Source organism: Cetorhinus maximus, chromosome 33, assembly GCF_964194155.1.
Source record: "Cetorhinus maximus chromosome 33, sCetMax3.hap1.1, whole genome shotgun sequence".
Lineage (NCBI taxonomy): Eukaryota > Metazoa > Chordata > Chondrichthyes > Lamniformes > Cetorhinidae > Cetorhinus > Cetorhinus maximus.
The window spans coordinates 11209186-11224412 of record NC_135911.1 but is presented as its reverse complement, the minus strand read 5'-3'; the positions used below and the strand labels follow the sequence as shown (position 1 = coordinate 11224412).

General features: G+C 52.1%; 1 protein-coding gene across 1 annotated transcript; it reads right to left on the bottom strand.

Annotated features, from left to right (window-relative positions):
* Nucleotides 1-10790: 10790 nt before the first annotated feature.
* LOC144671654 (trypsin-like) lies at nt 10791-15007 on the bottom strand. The gene is made up of 3 exons (XM_078533660.1): nt 14768-15007; nt 12102-12238; nt 10791-11005 (listed from the first exon to the last, which is right to left on the bottom strand). The coding sequence occupies exons 1-3, from the start codon at nt 14916-14918 to the stop codon at nt 10856-10858; spliced, it is 438 nt and encodes a 145-aa protein (XP_078389786.1). The 5' UTR covers nt 14919-15007; the 3' UTR covers nt 10791-10855.
* Between the last annotated feature and the right edge of the window lie 220 nt (nt 15008-15227).

The following is a 15227-nucleotide window of genomic DNA, read 5'->3' as shown; positions in this document are numbered from 1 at the left end:
GGCTGGAGGAGGTTACAGAGATAGGGAGGGTTGTAGGGGCTGGAGGAGGTTACAGAGATAGGGAGGGTTGTAGGGGCTGGAGGAGGTTACAGAGATAGGGAGGGTTGTAGGGGCTGGAGGAGGTTACAGAGATAGGGAGGGTTGTAGGGTCTGGAGGAGGTTACAGAGATAGGGAGGGTTGTAGGGGCTGGAGGAGGTTACAGAGATAGGGAGTGTTGTAGGGTCTGGAGGAGGTTACAGAGATAGGGAGGGTTGCAGGGGCTGGAGGAGGTTACAGAGATAGGGAGGTTTGTAGGGGCTGGTGGAATTTTAAAATCAATATGTTGCTAACCAGGAGCCAATGCTGGACTGTGAGCACCAGAGGTGATAGGTGAGTGTGACTCAGTGCGAGTTAAGACACAGGCAGCAGAGGTACGAATGACCTCAAGTTTATGGAGGGTGGAAAGTGGGAGAACAGTCAGGGATTTGTCAGAATAGTCGCATCTGGGGGCAATGCTGGATTTGATGAGGGTTTCAGCAGTAGATGAGATGAGACGAGACGGGGTCGGGGTGAAGCTGGACAATGTTGCGGAGGGGGAAATAGGAATGGTTTGACAGTGAGCAAATCTGGGGGTCAAACATGTGGACCCCCACACACACATTTCAGTATAACTGTGATCATACCTGCTGCTCCCAGGAGCAGGGTGAAGAGGAAAGCCTGCATCTTACAGCTTATCCCAGCGCAGGGAATGATCCCAGTGAAGCCCCTGTCCTTTATATATGTGGCTTAAAGTGACAGTCCCAGCAATTGGACGTGGCTAATCATTAATGAGCTGCAAGACCTCTTTTGAGAAGCGAATTCTGGAAGGAGAGACGCTTGTAGCTGTTGACCTCAGGTCTGTATTGATACGTTGTCCAGGCACAAACCCTGAATCAATCACCATTACTGGACAATCAATCACCATTACTGGACAATCAATCACCATTACTGGACAATCAATCACCATTGCTGTACAATCAATCACCATTACTGGACAATCAATCTCCATTACTGGACAATCAATCTCCATTACTGGACAATCAATCACCATTACTGGACAATCAGTCACCATTACTGGACAATCAATCACCATTACTGGACAATCAATCACCATTACTGGACAATCAATCACCATTACTGGACAATCAATCACCATTACTGGACAATCAATCACCATTACTGGACAATCAATCACCATTACTGGACAATCAATCTCCATTACTGGACACGTGAACCCTGCACACCAATTACGACAAAAACCTGAATTCTGATAGCGCCTTGGACAAAGTAAAATGTCCCCCAACACCGAGGTCCTTCTTGGGGATGTGATGAGGCAAAAGATGCAGCCCACAAGAGATGGAGGGTCCCTGTGTGACACATATACCGTGAGTGTCTATTCATGGGCTCTGGCTCCAGTACTGGGGAAACGGGGAGGGTTGTAGGGGCTGGAGGAGGTCACAGATTTGGGGAGGGTTGTAGGGGCTGCAGGAGGTTACAAAGTTAGTGTGCTTTGTTGGGGCTGGAGGAGGTTACAGAGTTAGGGAGTGTTGTAGGGGCTGGAGGATGTTACAGAGATAGGGAGGGTTGGAGGGGCTGGAGGATGTTACAGAGATGTGGAGGTTTGTCGGCGCTGGAAGAGTTTAAACAGATAGGGATTGTTGTAAGGCCTGGAGAACGCTACAGAGATAGGGAGGGTTGCAGGTGATAGAGGAGGTCACAGAAATGGGGAGGGTTGTAGGGGCTGGAGGTGTTCACAGAGATGGGGAGCGTTGTAGGGGCTGGAGGAGGTTGAAGTGATAGGGAGGTTTGTAGGTGCTGGAGAAGGTTACAGATTTTGGCAGTGTTGTACGGGCTGGAGAAGGTTACAGAGATAGGGAGTGTTGTAGGGACTGGTGGAGGTTACAGAGATAGGGAGGGCAGTAGGGGCTGGAGGAGGTCACAGAGAAGTAGAGGGTTATAGGGGCTAGATGTGTTCACAGAGATGGGGAGGGTTGTAACTGCTGGAGGAGCTTACAGAGATGGGGAGGGTTGTAGAGGCTGGAGGATGTTACAGAGATAGGGAGGGCTGTAGGGGCTGGAGGAGGTTACAGAGATAGGGAGATTTGTAGGTGCTGGAGGATGTTACAGAGATAGGGAGGGTTGTAGGGGCTGGAGTAGGTTACAGAGATAGGGAGTGTTGTAGGGGCTGTAGGAGGTTACAGAGATAGGGAGGGTTGTAGGGGCTGGATGACGTTACAGAGATAGGGAAGGTTGAAGGGGCTGGTCGAGTTTATAGCAATAGGGAGGGTTGTAGGCGCTAGAGGAGGTCTCAGAGATGGGGAGGCTTGAGCTGCTGGAGGAGGTTACAGAGATGGGGATGGTTGTAGGGGCTGGAGGATGTTACAGATATAGGGAGGGTTGCAGGTGCCGGAGGAGGTTACAGAGATAGGGAGTGTTGTATGTGTTGCAGAATCTTACAATGATACGGATGGTTGTATTGGCTGGGGAAGGTTACAGAGATAGGGAGGGTTGTGGGGGATCGAGGAGGTTACAGAGATGGGGAGTGTTGTAGGGGCTGAACGAGGTTGAGGAGATAGGGAGGTTTGTAGGTGCTGGAGGAGGTTACAGACATAGGGAGGGCTGCAGGAGTTTACAGAGATATGGAGTGTTTTAGTGGCGGGAGGAGGTTACAGAGATGTGGAGGTTTGTAGGGGCTAGAGGAGGTTACAGATGGAGAGTGTTGTAGGGGTTGGAGGAGGTTATAGAGATAAGTTGGGTTGTAGGGGAGGGAGGAATTTGGGTGTTAGTGAGTGTTGTAGGTGCTGGAGGAGGTTACAGAGATGGGGAGTGTTGTAGGGGCTGGAGGAGTTTACAGAGATAGGCAGGGACGTAGGGCTGGAGGAGGTTACAGAGATAGGGAGGGCTGTAGGGGCTGCAGGAGGTTACAAATATAGGGAGGGTTGTAGGGGCTGGAGGAGGTTACGGAGATAGCGAGGGTTGTAGGGGCTGGAGGGGATTTTGGAGATAGGGAGGGTTGAGGGGCTGGAGGATGTTACAGAGATAGGGAGGGTTATAGGGGCTAGATGTGTTCTCAGAGATGGGGAGGGTTGTAACTGCTGGAGGAGCTTACAGAGATGGGGAGGGTTGTAGGGGCTGGAGGATGTTACAGAGATAGGGAGGGCTGTAGGGGCTGGAGGAGGTTACAGAGATAGGGAGATTTATAGGTGCTGGAGGATGTTACAGAGTTACGGAGGGTTGTAGGGGCTGGAGGAGGTTATAGAGATAGGTGGAGTTGTAGGGGCTGGAGTAGGTTACAGAGATATGGAGTGTTGTAGGGGCTGTAGGAGGTTACAGAGATAGGGAGGGTTGTAGGGGCTGGATGACGTTACAGAGATAGGGAAGGCTGAAGGGGCTGGTCGAGTTTACAGCAATAGGGAGGGTTGTAGGCGCTAGAGGAGGTCTCAGAGATGGGGAGGCTTGAGCTGCTGGAGGAGGTTACAGAGATGGGGATGGTTGTAGGGGCTGGAGGATGTTACAGATATAGGGAGGGTTGCAGGTGCCGGAGGAGGTTACAGAGATAGGGAGTGTTGTATGTGTTGCAGAATCTTACAATGATACGGATGGTTGTATGGGCTGGGGAAGGTTACAGAGATAGGGAGGGTTGTGGGGGATCGAGGAGGTTACAGAGATGGGGAGTGTTGTAGGGGCTGAACGAGGTTGAGGAGATATGGAGGTTTGTAGGTGCTGGAGGAGGTTACAGATGGAGAGTGTTGTAGGGGTTGGAGGAGGTTATAGAGATAAGTTGTGTTGTAGGGGAGGGAGGAATTTGGGTGTTAGTGAGTGTTGTAGGTGCTGGAGGAGGTTACAGAGATGGGGAGTGTTGTAGGGGCTGGAGGAGTTTACAGAGATAGGCAGGGACGTAGGGCTGGAGGAGGTTACAGAGATAGGGAGGGTTGTAGGGGCTGGAGGGGGTTACGGAGATAGCGAGGGTTGTAGGGGCTGGAGGGGGTTTTGGAGATAGGGAGGGTTGAGGGGCTGGAGGATGTTAAAGAGATAGGGAGGGCTATAGGCGCTGGAGGAGATTACAGAGATAGGGAGTGTTGTAAGGGCTGGAGGATATTACAGAGATAGGGAGTGTTGTAGGGGCTGGACAAGGTTACAGCGTTAGGGAGTGTTGTAGGGGCTGGAGGAGATTACAGTGATAATGAGGGTTCTAGGGGTTGGAGGAGGTTACAGAGATAGGGAGGGTTGGACGTGCTGGAGGAGGTTACAGAGATAGGGAGGGCTATAGGCACTGGAGGAGTAACAGAGATAGGGAGGTTTGTAGGTTCTGGTGGAGGTTACAGAGATAGGGAGGGTTGTAGGGGCTGGAGGAGATTACAGTGATAGGGAGGTTTCTGGGGGCTGGAGGAGGTTACAGAGATAGGGAGGGTTGTACGGGCTGGAGGAGGTTACAGAGATAGGGAGGCTTGTAGGCGCTGGAGGAATTTACAGAGATCGGGAATGGTATAGGGGCTGGAGGAGGTTACAGAGATAGGGAGGGGTGTAGGGTTTAGAGGATGTTACAGAGATAAGGAGGTTTTTTGGGGCTGGAGGAGGTTACGGAGATAGTGAGGGTTTTAGGCGTTGTGGAAGGTTACAGAGATAGGGAGGGCTTAAGGGACTGGAGGAGGTTACAGAGTTAGGGAACGTTGTTGGGTCTGGAGGAGGTTACAGAAATAGGGCGGTTTGTAGGGGTTGGAAAAGGTCACTGAGATAGGAAGGGTTGTACGTGCTGGAGGAGGTTACAGAGATAGGGAGGGTTGTAGGGGCTGGAGGAGGTTACAGAGATAGGGAGGTTTATAGGTGCTGGAGGAGGTTACAGAGATAGGGAGGGCTGTAGTGGCTGGAGGAGGTTACAGAGATAAGGAGGGCTGTCGTGGCTGGAGGAGGTTACAGAGATAGGGAGAGCTGAAGGGGTTGGAGGAGGTTATGGAGATAGGGAGTGTTGTAGGGACTGGAGGATATTTCAGAGATAGGGAGTGTTGTAGAGCCTGGAGAAGGTTACAGCATTAGGGAGTGTTGTTGTAGGGGCTTGAGGAGGTTACAGAGATAGGGAGTGTTGTAGGGGCTGGAGGAGGTTATAGAGATAGGGAGGGTTGTAGTGGCTGGAGGAGGTTACAGAGCTAGGGCGGTTTGAAGGGGTTGGAATAGGTCACTGAGATAGGGAGGGTTGTACGTGCTGGAGGAGGTTACAGAGATAGGGAGGGCTATAGGCGCTGGAGGAGTTACAGAGATAGGGAGGGTTGTAGGGCCTGGAGGAGGTTACAGAGATTGGGAGGGTTGTATGGGCTGGAGGAGGTAACATAGATAGGGAGTGTTGTAGGGGCTGGAAGAGGTTACAGAGATAGGGAGTGTTGTACGAGCTGGACGAGGTTACAGAGATAGGGAGTGTTGTAGGGGCTGGAGGAGGTTAAGGAGATAGGGAGGGTTGTAGGGGCTGGAGGAGCTAACAGAGATAGGGAGGCTTGTAGGGGCTGCAGGAGGTTATCGAGATAGGGAGGGTTGTAGGGGCTGGAGGAGGTTACAGAGACAGCGATTGTTGTAGGGGTTGGATAAGGTTCCAGCGTTAGGGAGTGTTGTTGTCGGGGCTGGAGGAGATTAGAGTGATAGGGAGGGTTCTAGGGGCTGGTGGACGTTACAGAGATAGGGAGGGCTATAGGCGCTGGAGGAATTTACAGAGATAGGGAGGGTTGTAGGTGCTGGCGGAAGTTACAGAGATAGGCAGGGTTGTAGTGGCTGGAGGAGGTTACAGAGATAGGGAGTGGTGTGGGGCTGGTGGAAGTTACAGAGATAGGGAGTGTTGTAGGGGCTGGAGGAGGTTACAGAGATAGGGAGGTTTGTAGGGGCTGGAGGAGGTTACAGAGATAGGGAGGGTTGTAGGGGCTGGAGGATGTTACAGGGATAGGGAGGGTTGCAGGAGCTGGTGGAGGTTACAGAGATAGGGAGGGTTGTACGGGCTGGAGGAGGTTACAGAGATAGGGAGAGTTGTAGGGGCTGGAGGAAGTTACAGGGATAGGGAGGGTTGTAGGGGCTGGTGGAGGTTACAGAGATAGGGAGGGTTGTTGGGGCTTGAGGAGGTTACAGAGATAGGGAGGGTTGTAGGGGCTGGAGGAGGATACAGGGATAGGGAGGGTTGTAGGGGCTGGAGGAGGTTACAGGGCTGCGGAGGGTTGTAGGGACTGGAGGAGTTCACAAAGGTGGGGACGTTTGTCGGGGCTGGAGGAGGTTACAGAGCTAGGGAGGGTTGTAGGGGCTGGAGAAGGTTACAGAGATGGGGAAGGTTGTAGGTGCTCGAGGAGGTTACAGAGATAGGGAGGGTGGTAGGTGTTTGTGGAGGTTACAGAGTTAGGGTCAGTTGTAGGTGCTGGAGTAGGCTACAGAGATAGGGAGGGCTGTTGGAGTCTGGGTGTGGTTATATAGATAGGGTTGTTTGTAGGGGTCTGGAGGATGTTACAGAGATTGGGAGAGTTATAGGGGCTTGAGGAGGTTACAGATATCACGAGGGTTGCATGGGTTGGAGGTTATTACAGAGTTAGGGAGGGTTGTAGGGGCTGTAGGAGGTTTCAGAGATAGGGAGTTTTGTAGGGTCTGGAGGAAGGTTCAGAGATAGGGAGTGTTGTAGGGGCTGGCGGAGGTTACAGAGATGGGGCTTGTTGTAGTTGCTGGAGGAGGTTATAGAGATAGGTTGAGTTGTTGGGGTTGGAGTAGGATACAGAGATAGGGAGTGTTGTAGGGGCTGGAGGAGGTTACAGAGATAGGGAGGGTTGTGGGGTCTGGAGGATGTTACAAAGATAAGGAGAATTGTAGTGGCTGGAGGAGGTTACAGAGATGGGGAGGGATGTTGTGGCTAGAGGAGGTTACAGAGATAGCGAGGTTTGAAGGGGCTGGAGGAGGTTACAGAGATGGGGAGGGATGTAGGGGCTGGAGGAGGTTACAGAGATAGGGAGGTTTGAAGGGGCTGGAGGAGGTTACAGAGATAAGTCAGGTTGTAGGGGCTGGAGAAGGTTACAGCGATAGGCAGGGTTGTATGGACTAGAGGAGGTCACAGAGATTGGGAATGTGGTAGGGGCTGGAGTTGTTCACAGAGATGGGGAAGCTTGAGCTGCTGGAGGAGGTTACAGAGATAGGGTGGGTTGTGGGGGTTCGAGGAGGTTACAGAGATGGGGAGTTTTGTAGGGGCTGGAGGAGTTTGAAGAGATAGGGAGGTTTGTAGGTGCTGGATGAGGTTACAGAGATAGGTTGGGTTGTAGCGGCTGCAGGAGTTTACTGAGATATGGAGTGTTTTAGTGGCGGGTGGAGGTTACAGAGATAGGGAGTGTTATAGGGGCTAGAGGAGTTTACAGATGGAGAGTGTTGTAGGGGCTGGAGGAGGTTATAGAGATAGGTTGGGTTTTAGGGGCGGGTGGAATTTGGATGTTAGTGAGTGTTGTAGGTGCTGGAGGAGGTTACAGAGTTACGGCGGGTTGTTTGGGCTGGAGTAGGTTGCAGAGAAATGCAGTGTTGTCGAGGCTGTAGGGGGTTATTGAGATATGGAGGGTTGTAGGGTCTGGAGGCGGTTACAAAGATAAGGAGAATTGTTAATGCTGTAGGAGGTTACAGAGATGGGGAGTGTTGTAGGGGCTGGAGGAGTTTACAGAGATAGGGAGGTTCATAGGGCTGGAGGAGGTTACAGAGATAGGGAGGGGTGCAGGGTCTGGATGAGGTTACAGAGATGCGGACGGTTGTCGGGGCTGGAAGAGGTTGCAGAGATAGGGATTGTTGTAAGGCCTGTAGGAGGCTACAGAGATAGGGAGTGTTGTAGGGGCTGGAGGAGGTCACTGATATGGGGAGAGTTTTAGGGGCTGGAGGTGTTCACAGAGATGGGGAGGGTTGTAGGAGCTGGAGGAGGTTACAGAGATAGAGAGTGTTGTAGGGGCCAGAGGAGGTTGCAGAGATAGTGAGTGTTGTAAGGGCTGGAAGAGTTTACAGAGATAGGGAGTGTTGTAGGGGCTAGAGAAGGTTACAGCGATCGGGAGGCTTGTACGGGCTGGAGGAGTTCACAGAGATGGGGAGGATTGTAGGGGCTGGAGGATGTTACAGAGATAGGGAGGATTGTAGGGGCTGGAGGATGTTACAGAGATAGGGAGGATTGTAGGGACTGGAGGAGGTTACAGCGATAGGAAGGGTTGTAGGGGCTGGAGGAGTTTACAGAGATGGGGAGGGTTGTAGGTGCTGGAGGTGGTTACAGAGATAGGGAGAATTGTCGTGGCTGGAGGAGGTTACAGAGATGGGATTTGTTGTAGGTGCTGGAGGAGGTTACAGAGATAGGGAGGGTTGTGGTGTCTGGAGGATGTTACAAAGATAAGGAGAATTGTAGTGGCTGGAGGAGGTTACAGAGATGGGGAAGGATGTTGGGGCTAGAGGAGGTTACAGAGATAAGGAGGGATGTAGGGGCTGGAGGAGGTTACAGAGATCGGAAGGTTTGAAGGGGCTGGAGAAGGTGACAGAGATAAGGCAGGTTGTAGGGGCTGGAGGAGGTTACAGCGATAGCGAGGGTTGTAGGGACTAGAGGAGGTCACAGAGATTGGGAGGGTTGTAGGGACTGGAGGTGTTCACAGAGATGGGGATGCTTGAGCTGCTGGAGGAGGTTACAGAGATGGGGATGGTTGTAGGGGCTGGAGGATGTTACAGAGATAGGGAGGGTTGCAGGTGCTGGAGGAAGTAACAGAGATAGGGATGGTTGTGGGTGTTCGAGGAGGTTACAGAGATGGGGAGTGTTGTAGGGGCTGGAGGAGGTTGAAGAGATAGTGAGGTTTGTAGGTGCTGGATGAGGTTACAGAGATAGGGAGGGTTGTAGCGGCTGCAGGAGTTTACAGAGATATGGAGTGTTTTAGTGTCGGGTGGAGGTTACAGAGATAGGGAGTTTTGTAGGGGTTGAGGAGGTTACAGATGGAGAGTGTTGTAGGGGCTGGAGGAGTTTACAGAGATAGGGAGTGTTGTAGAGGTTGGAGGAGTTTACAGAGACAGGGAATGTTGTAAGGGCTGGAGAAGTTTATTCTGATTGTACTTATGTCAGTGTGTTTGTATGTCTGTGTGGCTGTAAGATTTGCGTGGGAGAATTGGGTTTCTATTCATGGGGTCTGGCACCAGTACTGGGGAAACGGGGAGTATTGTAGGGGCTGGAGGAGATTACAGAGATAGGGAGGGTTGTAGGGGATGGAGGAGGTTACAGGGCTGGGGAGGGTTGTAGGGTCTGGAGGAGTTCACAGAGGTGGGGAGTTTTGTTGGGGCTCAAGGAGGTTACAGAGATAGGGAGGGTTGTAGGGGCTGGAGGAGGTTACAGAGATAGGAAGTGTTGTAGGGGCTGCAGGAAGTTACAGAGATAGTGAGGATTGTAGGGGCTGGAGGAAGTCACAGAGATGGGGAGGGTTGTAGGGTTGGAGGAGGTTATAGAGATAGGTAGGGTTGTAGGTGCAGGAGTAAGTTGGTGACATAGGGAGGGTTGTAGGTGCTGGAGGAGGTTACAGAAATAGGGAGGGTTGTAGGGGCTGGAGGAGGTTACAGAGATGGGGCGGGATGTAGGGGATGGAGGAGCTTACAAAGATGGGGAATTTTGTTGGGCCTCGAGGAGGTTGGAGTGATAGGGATGGTTGTAGGTGCTGGAGGAGGTTACAGAGATAGGGAGGGTTTTAGGGTCTGGAGGTGTTTACGGAGATAGGGAGTGTTGTAGGGGCTGGAGGAGGTTACAGAGATTGGGAGGGTTGTAGGTGCTGTACGAGGTTACCAAGATAGGGACGATTGTAGGGGCGGGAGGAAGTTGGAGAGATCGGGAGTGTTGTAGGTGTTGGAGGAGGTTACAGAGATAGGGATTGTTTTAGGGGCTGGAGTAGGTTACAGAGATGGGGAGGGCTGTAGGTGCTCGAGGTGGTTACAGAGATAGGGAGGGTGGTAGGTGCTTGAGGAGGTTACAGAGTTAGGAAGAGTTGTAGGTGCTGGAGTAGGTTACAGAGATAGGGAGGGCTTTTGGAGTCTGGGGGTTGTTATATAGATAGGGTTGTTTGTAGGGGTCTGGAGGATGTTACAGAGATTGGGAGAGTTGTAGGGGCTTGAGGAGGTTACAGATATAACGAGGGTTTTATGGGTTGGAGGTTATTACAGAGTTAGGGAGGGTTGTAGGTGCTGGAGGAGGTTTCAGAGATAGGGAGGGTTGTAGGGGCTGGAGGAAGGTTCAGAGATAGGGAGGAGGTGAGGAGGCCATGGAAGGATTTGAAAAGCAGGATGGGGATTATAAAATCGATGTGTTGCCCGACCAGGAGCCAATGTAGATCAGCGAGCAACAGGGGCTGCTGGGTACACGAGACTTTGTGTGTGTTAAGACACGGGGACAGCAGATTTTTGGATGTGTTTAAGTTTACGGAAGGAGAAATCTTTGGAATTCTCTCCCCCAGAGAGCTGTGGATGCTCCATCGCTGAATCCATTCAAGACGGAGATGGATAGATTTTTGGGCGCTAAGCGATAAGGAGGGAAAGCGGAGTCGAGGTCGAGTATCAGCCATGATCGTATAGAATGGGGGAGGGAGGCTCGAGGGGCTGAATGGCCTCCTCCTGCTCCTATTTCTGACATCCCTCTGAGGAAAGCAGATTGCCGAGAGGAATGTTGGAATAGTTACAGTCTGGAGACAGCGAGGGGATGTATGTGGGATTCTGCACGTTCCAAAAGAGATGTAGCAAAAAAAGAATCCAAATGCAACACAACTTGACAATCAATCTTTATTGGGAACTTGCAACATTTTCCTTTCCCTCATTGCAGGTAGTTTCAGGGTTAGGATTCTCCGCTCAGTTTTCAGCCATGACCCTTTGGATCCAGTTGTTGTAGTTACAAACTTTCACAAAGACGCTGGGATGATCCTCCATAGCACAGTCGTATCCCCAGGATGTAATGCCTTGTAGCTCCCCATTACAGACCACAGGTCCCCCTGAGTCTCCCTGCAGCAAAAAAGACATGGAGTGTAATTCGGAGTGAGATAGACAAAGTGATAATCGGATGGTCATCCGTAGCTCCCCCGGGATCCCGGTGTGGGACCCGAGCTCGCTGGGTGGTACTCTGTCCGCACAATCAGGAGGTTACGGGTCTGAGTACCAGTCCAGAGCCCCAAAGGACAAGGCTCAGTGCTTAGGGAGCGCTGCACTGTCGAAGGGTCAGTACTGAGGGAGTGCTGCACTGTCGGAGGGTCAGTACTGAGGGAGTGCTGCACTGTCAGAGGGTCAGTACTGAGGGAGCGCTGCACTGTCGGAGGGTCAGTGCTGAGGGAGTGCTGCACTGTCGGAGGGTCAGTGCTGAGGGAGCGCTGCACTGTCGGAGGGTCAGTGCTGAGGGAGTGCTGCACTGTCGGAGGGTCAGTACTGAGGGAGTGCTGCACTGTCGGAGGGTCAGTGCTGAGGGAGCGCTGCACTGTCGGAGGGTCAGTGCTGAGGGAGTGCTGCACTGTTGGAGGGTCAGTACTGAGGGAGTGCTGCACTGTCGGAGGGTCAGTACTGAGGGAGCGCTGCACTGTTGGAGGGTCAGTACTGAGGGAGTGCTGCAAGGTTGGAGAGTCATTATTGTGTTAGTGCTGCACTGTTAGCTGGTCAATACTGAGGGAGCAATGCACAGTCAGAGGGTCAGTACTGAGGGAGCGCTGCACTGTCGGAGAGTCAGTACTGAGGGAGTGCTGCACTGTCAGAGGGTCAGCACTGAGGGAGTGCTGCACTGTCAGAGGGTCATTACCGAGTGAGCGCTGCACTGTCGGAGGTTCAGTACTGAGGGAGTGCTTTACTGTCAGAGGGTCAGTACTGAGGGAGTGCTGCACTGTCGGAGGGTCAGTACTGAGGGAGTGCTTTACTGTCAGAGGGTCAGTACTGAGGGAGTGCTGCACTGTCAGAAGGATAAAAGGGCCAAATAGCATCCTTCTGCTTCTACGCACCCTCAAATTCAGACATTCCCCATCCCTCAGGGAGAGGTAACCCCTGTCTCTCAGCTTGAGACACTTCCTATCGCTCATGGTTTGATGCATTCGGTCTCACCCTGTCGGGCCACTCTTACCTGGCATGTGCTCTGACCTCCCTCCCAGTATCCTGAGCAGAACATGTTGTCGGTGAAGTAGGGTGGATAAGCTTTGCGGCAATCAGCATCAGGCAGGATGGGCTGATTCAGGCACTGTAGGACTTCGGGATATTGTACTGATGGGGAAAGAAATGAGTCAGCACAGTCCGATCCAAACGTGACTCTCCTCCCTCCACGTGCAAGCGACTTAATCAATAGTCTTGCTTACTGAGTGTTGTGTACAGAGCTCTGGTTAAAGCATACACTGGGCATTGAATCCAGGTCTGCTCGCCAAGACACAAAGAGATGTTGGGTTACTGTAGTCAGGGTGGCGAAGAACCTCGTGGCCAGGAGAAGGAGAGCTCAATATGAAACACTGGTGGCCGTCTAGAGAACTGACAATGTGCAATTGGCAGTGGGACATCCCTTGAGTTAGAAGGGATTAAATTGACAGGCATTTGCCAATCGGCAATTGAACTCTGAATGAGCTCAGCATTTCGATCAATGAGAGGTTGCCCTGTTAAAGGGACAGGCCAACTTAATCAGCAGCAGAATAACTCATTGTGCCCATGTGTAGACTGCTATTAACACCACCTTAATAACAACAGCATACTTGAATTTATATAGAACTGTTAACTTTATAAAACATCCCAAGCTGCTTCATAAGAGCATGAACAAGCTAAATTTGGCATCGGGCTACAGAAGGAGATATTAGGGACAGATGACCCAAAGCTCAGTTGAAGGGGTCCGTTTTAAGGAGTATTTTAAAGGGGGAGAACGAGAGAGAGGCGGAGAGGTTTAGGCAGGGAATTCCAGAGATTAGGGCCCCCAGGCAGCTGAAGGCACGGCCGCCAATGGTGGAGCGATGGGAATCGGGGGATGCTCAAGAAGGCGGAATTGGAGGAGAGCAGAGATCTCGGCGGATTGTTGGGGTTGGAGGAGGTTACAGAGAAAGGGAGGGTTGTAGGGGTTGGAGGAGGTTACAGAGAAATGGAGGGTTGTAGGGGCTGGAGGAGGTTACAGGGATAGGGAGGGTTGTAGGGGTTGGAGGAGGTTACACAGATAGGGAGGGTTGTAGGGGCTGGAGGAGGTTACAGAGAAAGAGAAAGTTGTAGGGGCTGGAGGAGGTTGCAGAGATAGGGAGGGTTGTAGGGGCTGGAGGAGGTTACAGAGATAGGGTGGGTTGTAGCGGCAGGAGGAGGCTGCAGAGATAGGGAGGGTTGTAGGGGCTGGAGGAGGTTACAGAAATAGGGAGGATTGTACGGGCTGGAGGAGGTTACAGAAATGCGGATGTAGTGGCTGGAGGAGGTTACAGAGATAGGGAGGGTGGTAGGGGCTGGAGGAGGTTACAGAGATAGGGAGGGTTGATGGGGCTGGAGGAGGTTACAGAGATAGGGAGTGTGGTAGGGCCTGGAGGAGGTTACAAAAGATCAGGATGGTTGTAAGGGCTGGAGGAGGTTACAAAGATAGGGAGGGAAAAGCCATGGAGGGATTCAAAAACAAAGGTGTTGTTGGGAGTGTTGTAGCGGCTGGAGGAGGCTACGGATATAGGGAGTGTGGTAGGGGCTGGAGGAGGTTACAGAAATAGGTAGGGTTGTAGGGGCTTGAGGAGGTTATTGAAATGGGGATGTAGTGGCTGGAGGGGGTTACAGAGATAGGGAGGGTGGTAGGGGCTGGAGGAGATTACAGAGATAGGGAGGGTTGTTGGGGTTGGAGGAGGTTACGGTGATAGGGAGTGTGGTAGGTGCTGGAGGAGGTTACAGAGATCAGGATGGTTGTAGGGGCTTGAGGAGGTTACAGAGATGGTGTTGTAGGGGCTGGAGGCGATTACAGAGATAGGGTTGTAGGCATGGAGGAGGTTACAGAGATCAGGATGGTTGTAGGGGCTGGAGGAGGTTACAAAGATAGGGAGGGAAAAGCCATGGAGGGATTTAAAAACAAAGGTATTGTTGCTAAAATCAAGCTTAATTGGTTCTGGGTGTGGGGCTGTGAGCACAGGTTTTGGGACAAATGTGGAGAGACTGGAGTAGCTGGGATTGTTCTCCTTAGAGCAGAGAAGGTTAAGGGGGAGATTGAATTGAGATGTTCAAAATCATGTGGGCTTTGGATAGAGTCAATCAGGAGAAAGTGTTTCCAGCGGCAGGAGGGTCGGTAACCAGAGGGACACAGATTGAAGAGAATCGGGAAAAGAACCAGAGGGGGAGATGAGGAGAATTATTTTTTTTGACACAGCGAGTTGTTGTGATCTGGAAGGCGCTGCCTGAAAGGGCGGTGGAAGCAGATTCAATAGGAACTTTCCAAAGGGGGAATTGGAGAAATACTTGAAGGGAGGGAAATTATAGGGCTATGTGGGAAAGAGCAGGGGGAGAGAGGGGACTCATTAGATAGATCCTTCAAAGAGCCGGCACATTTCTAGTAAATCTCTGCAATTGTCTCCAAAGCTGGGACAGGTCTCCAGGGAGCAGTGATGTCTACATTTCAGTTATGCCTGGAAAGTGAAGTATTATTGCTTGATCGCACATTCCAACACCCCCCACTGCCCTCCCACCCACCATCCCCTCAAACCAGCGCAGTATTCATTCAGGTTCTAACCAACAGCCCCCTAACCCCAACTCGCCTTCCCGCTCTCCCCTCCACCAACCCCTCACCACCCCGGCCCTCCTTACCTCCGTTAATCACGAGATTCCCCCAGCCAGAGGTGATGCATCCGGTCCCGGCTGTGGCACACTGGCTGGGCAGAGGGATGGGCCTGACGTACCGGTCGAATTTGGCGGGCCAGGCGAGTTTGAGCAGCATGATGTCGTTGTTGAAGTTCATGTGGTCGAACCTGGGGTGCACGATGGCCGAGGCCACTTGGATTCGCTGCTCCGTCCCCTCGGGGTGAGAGAGGTTGTGTTCGCCCAGATGCGCCACGAGGATGCTGGCCCTGGGCAATCAGAGGAGAAGTGCTCAACACTGTCATTTCCCCACTTCCTGTTTCCCGGAAGCCGCCGAATGGTTATCGCGCAGCTGGAGGCCATTCAGCCCGTCGTGTCCCTGTCTGCTCTCTGAAAGAGCAACTCACCTAAACCCATCCCCCCTGTCCTTTCCCCGTAACCCTGCAAATGTTTCACCTTCGGATAACAA

What these genes read in the sequence shown, in the direction of transcription:
- LOC144671654 (XM_078533660.1), bottom strand. Translation starts at nt 14,918, where the DNA reads ATGAACTTCAACAACGACATCATGCTGCTCAAACTCGCCTGGCCCGCC. An exon ending in GAATCTCGTGATTAACGGAG is followed by an intron (nt 12,239 to 14,767) that starts GTAAGGAGGGCC and finishes TTTCCCCATCAG; the next exon opens with TACAATATCCCGAAGTCCTA. An exon ending in GAGGTCAGAGCACATGCCAG is followed by an intron (nt 11,006 to 12,101) that starts GTAAGAGTGGCC and finishes TTTTTGCTGCAG; the next exon opens with GGAGACTCAGGGGGACCTGT.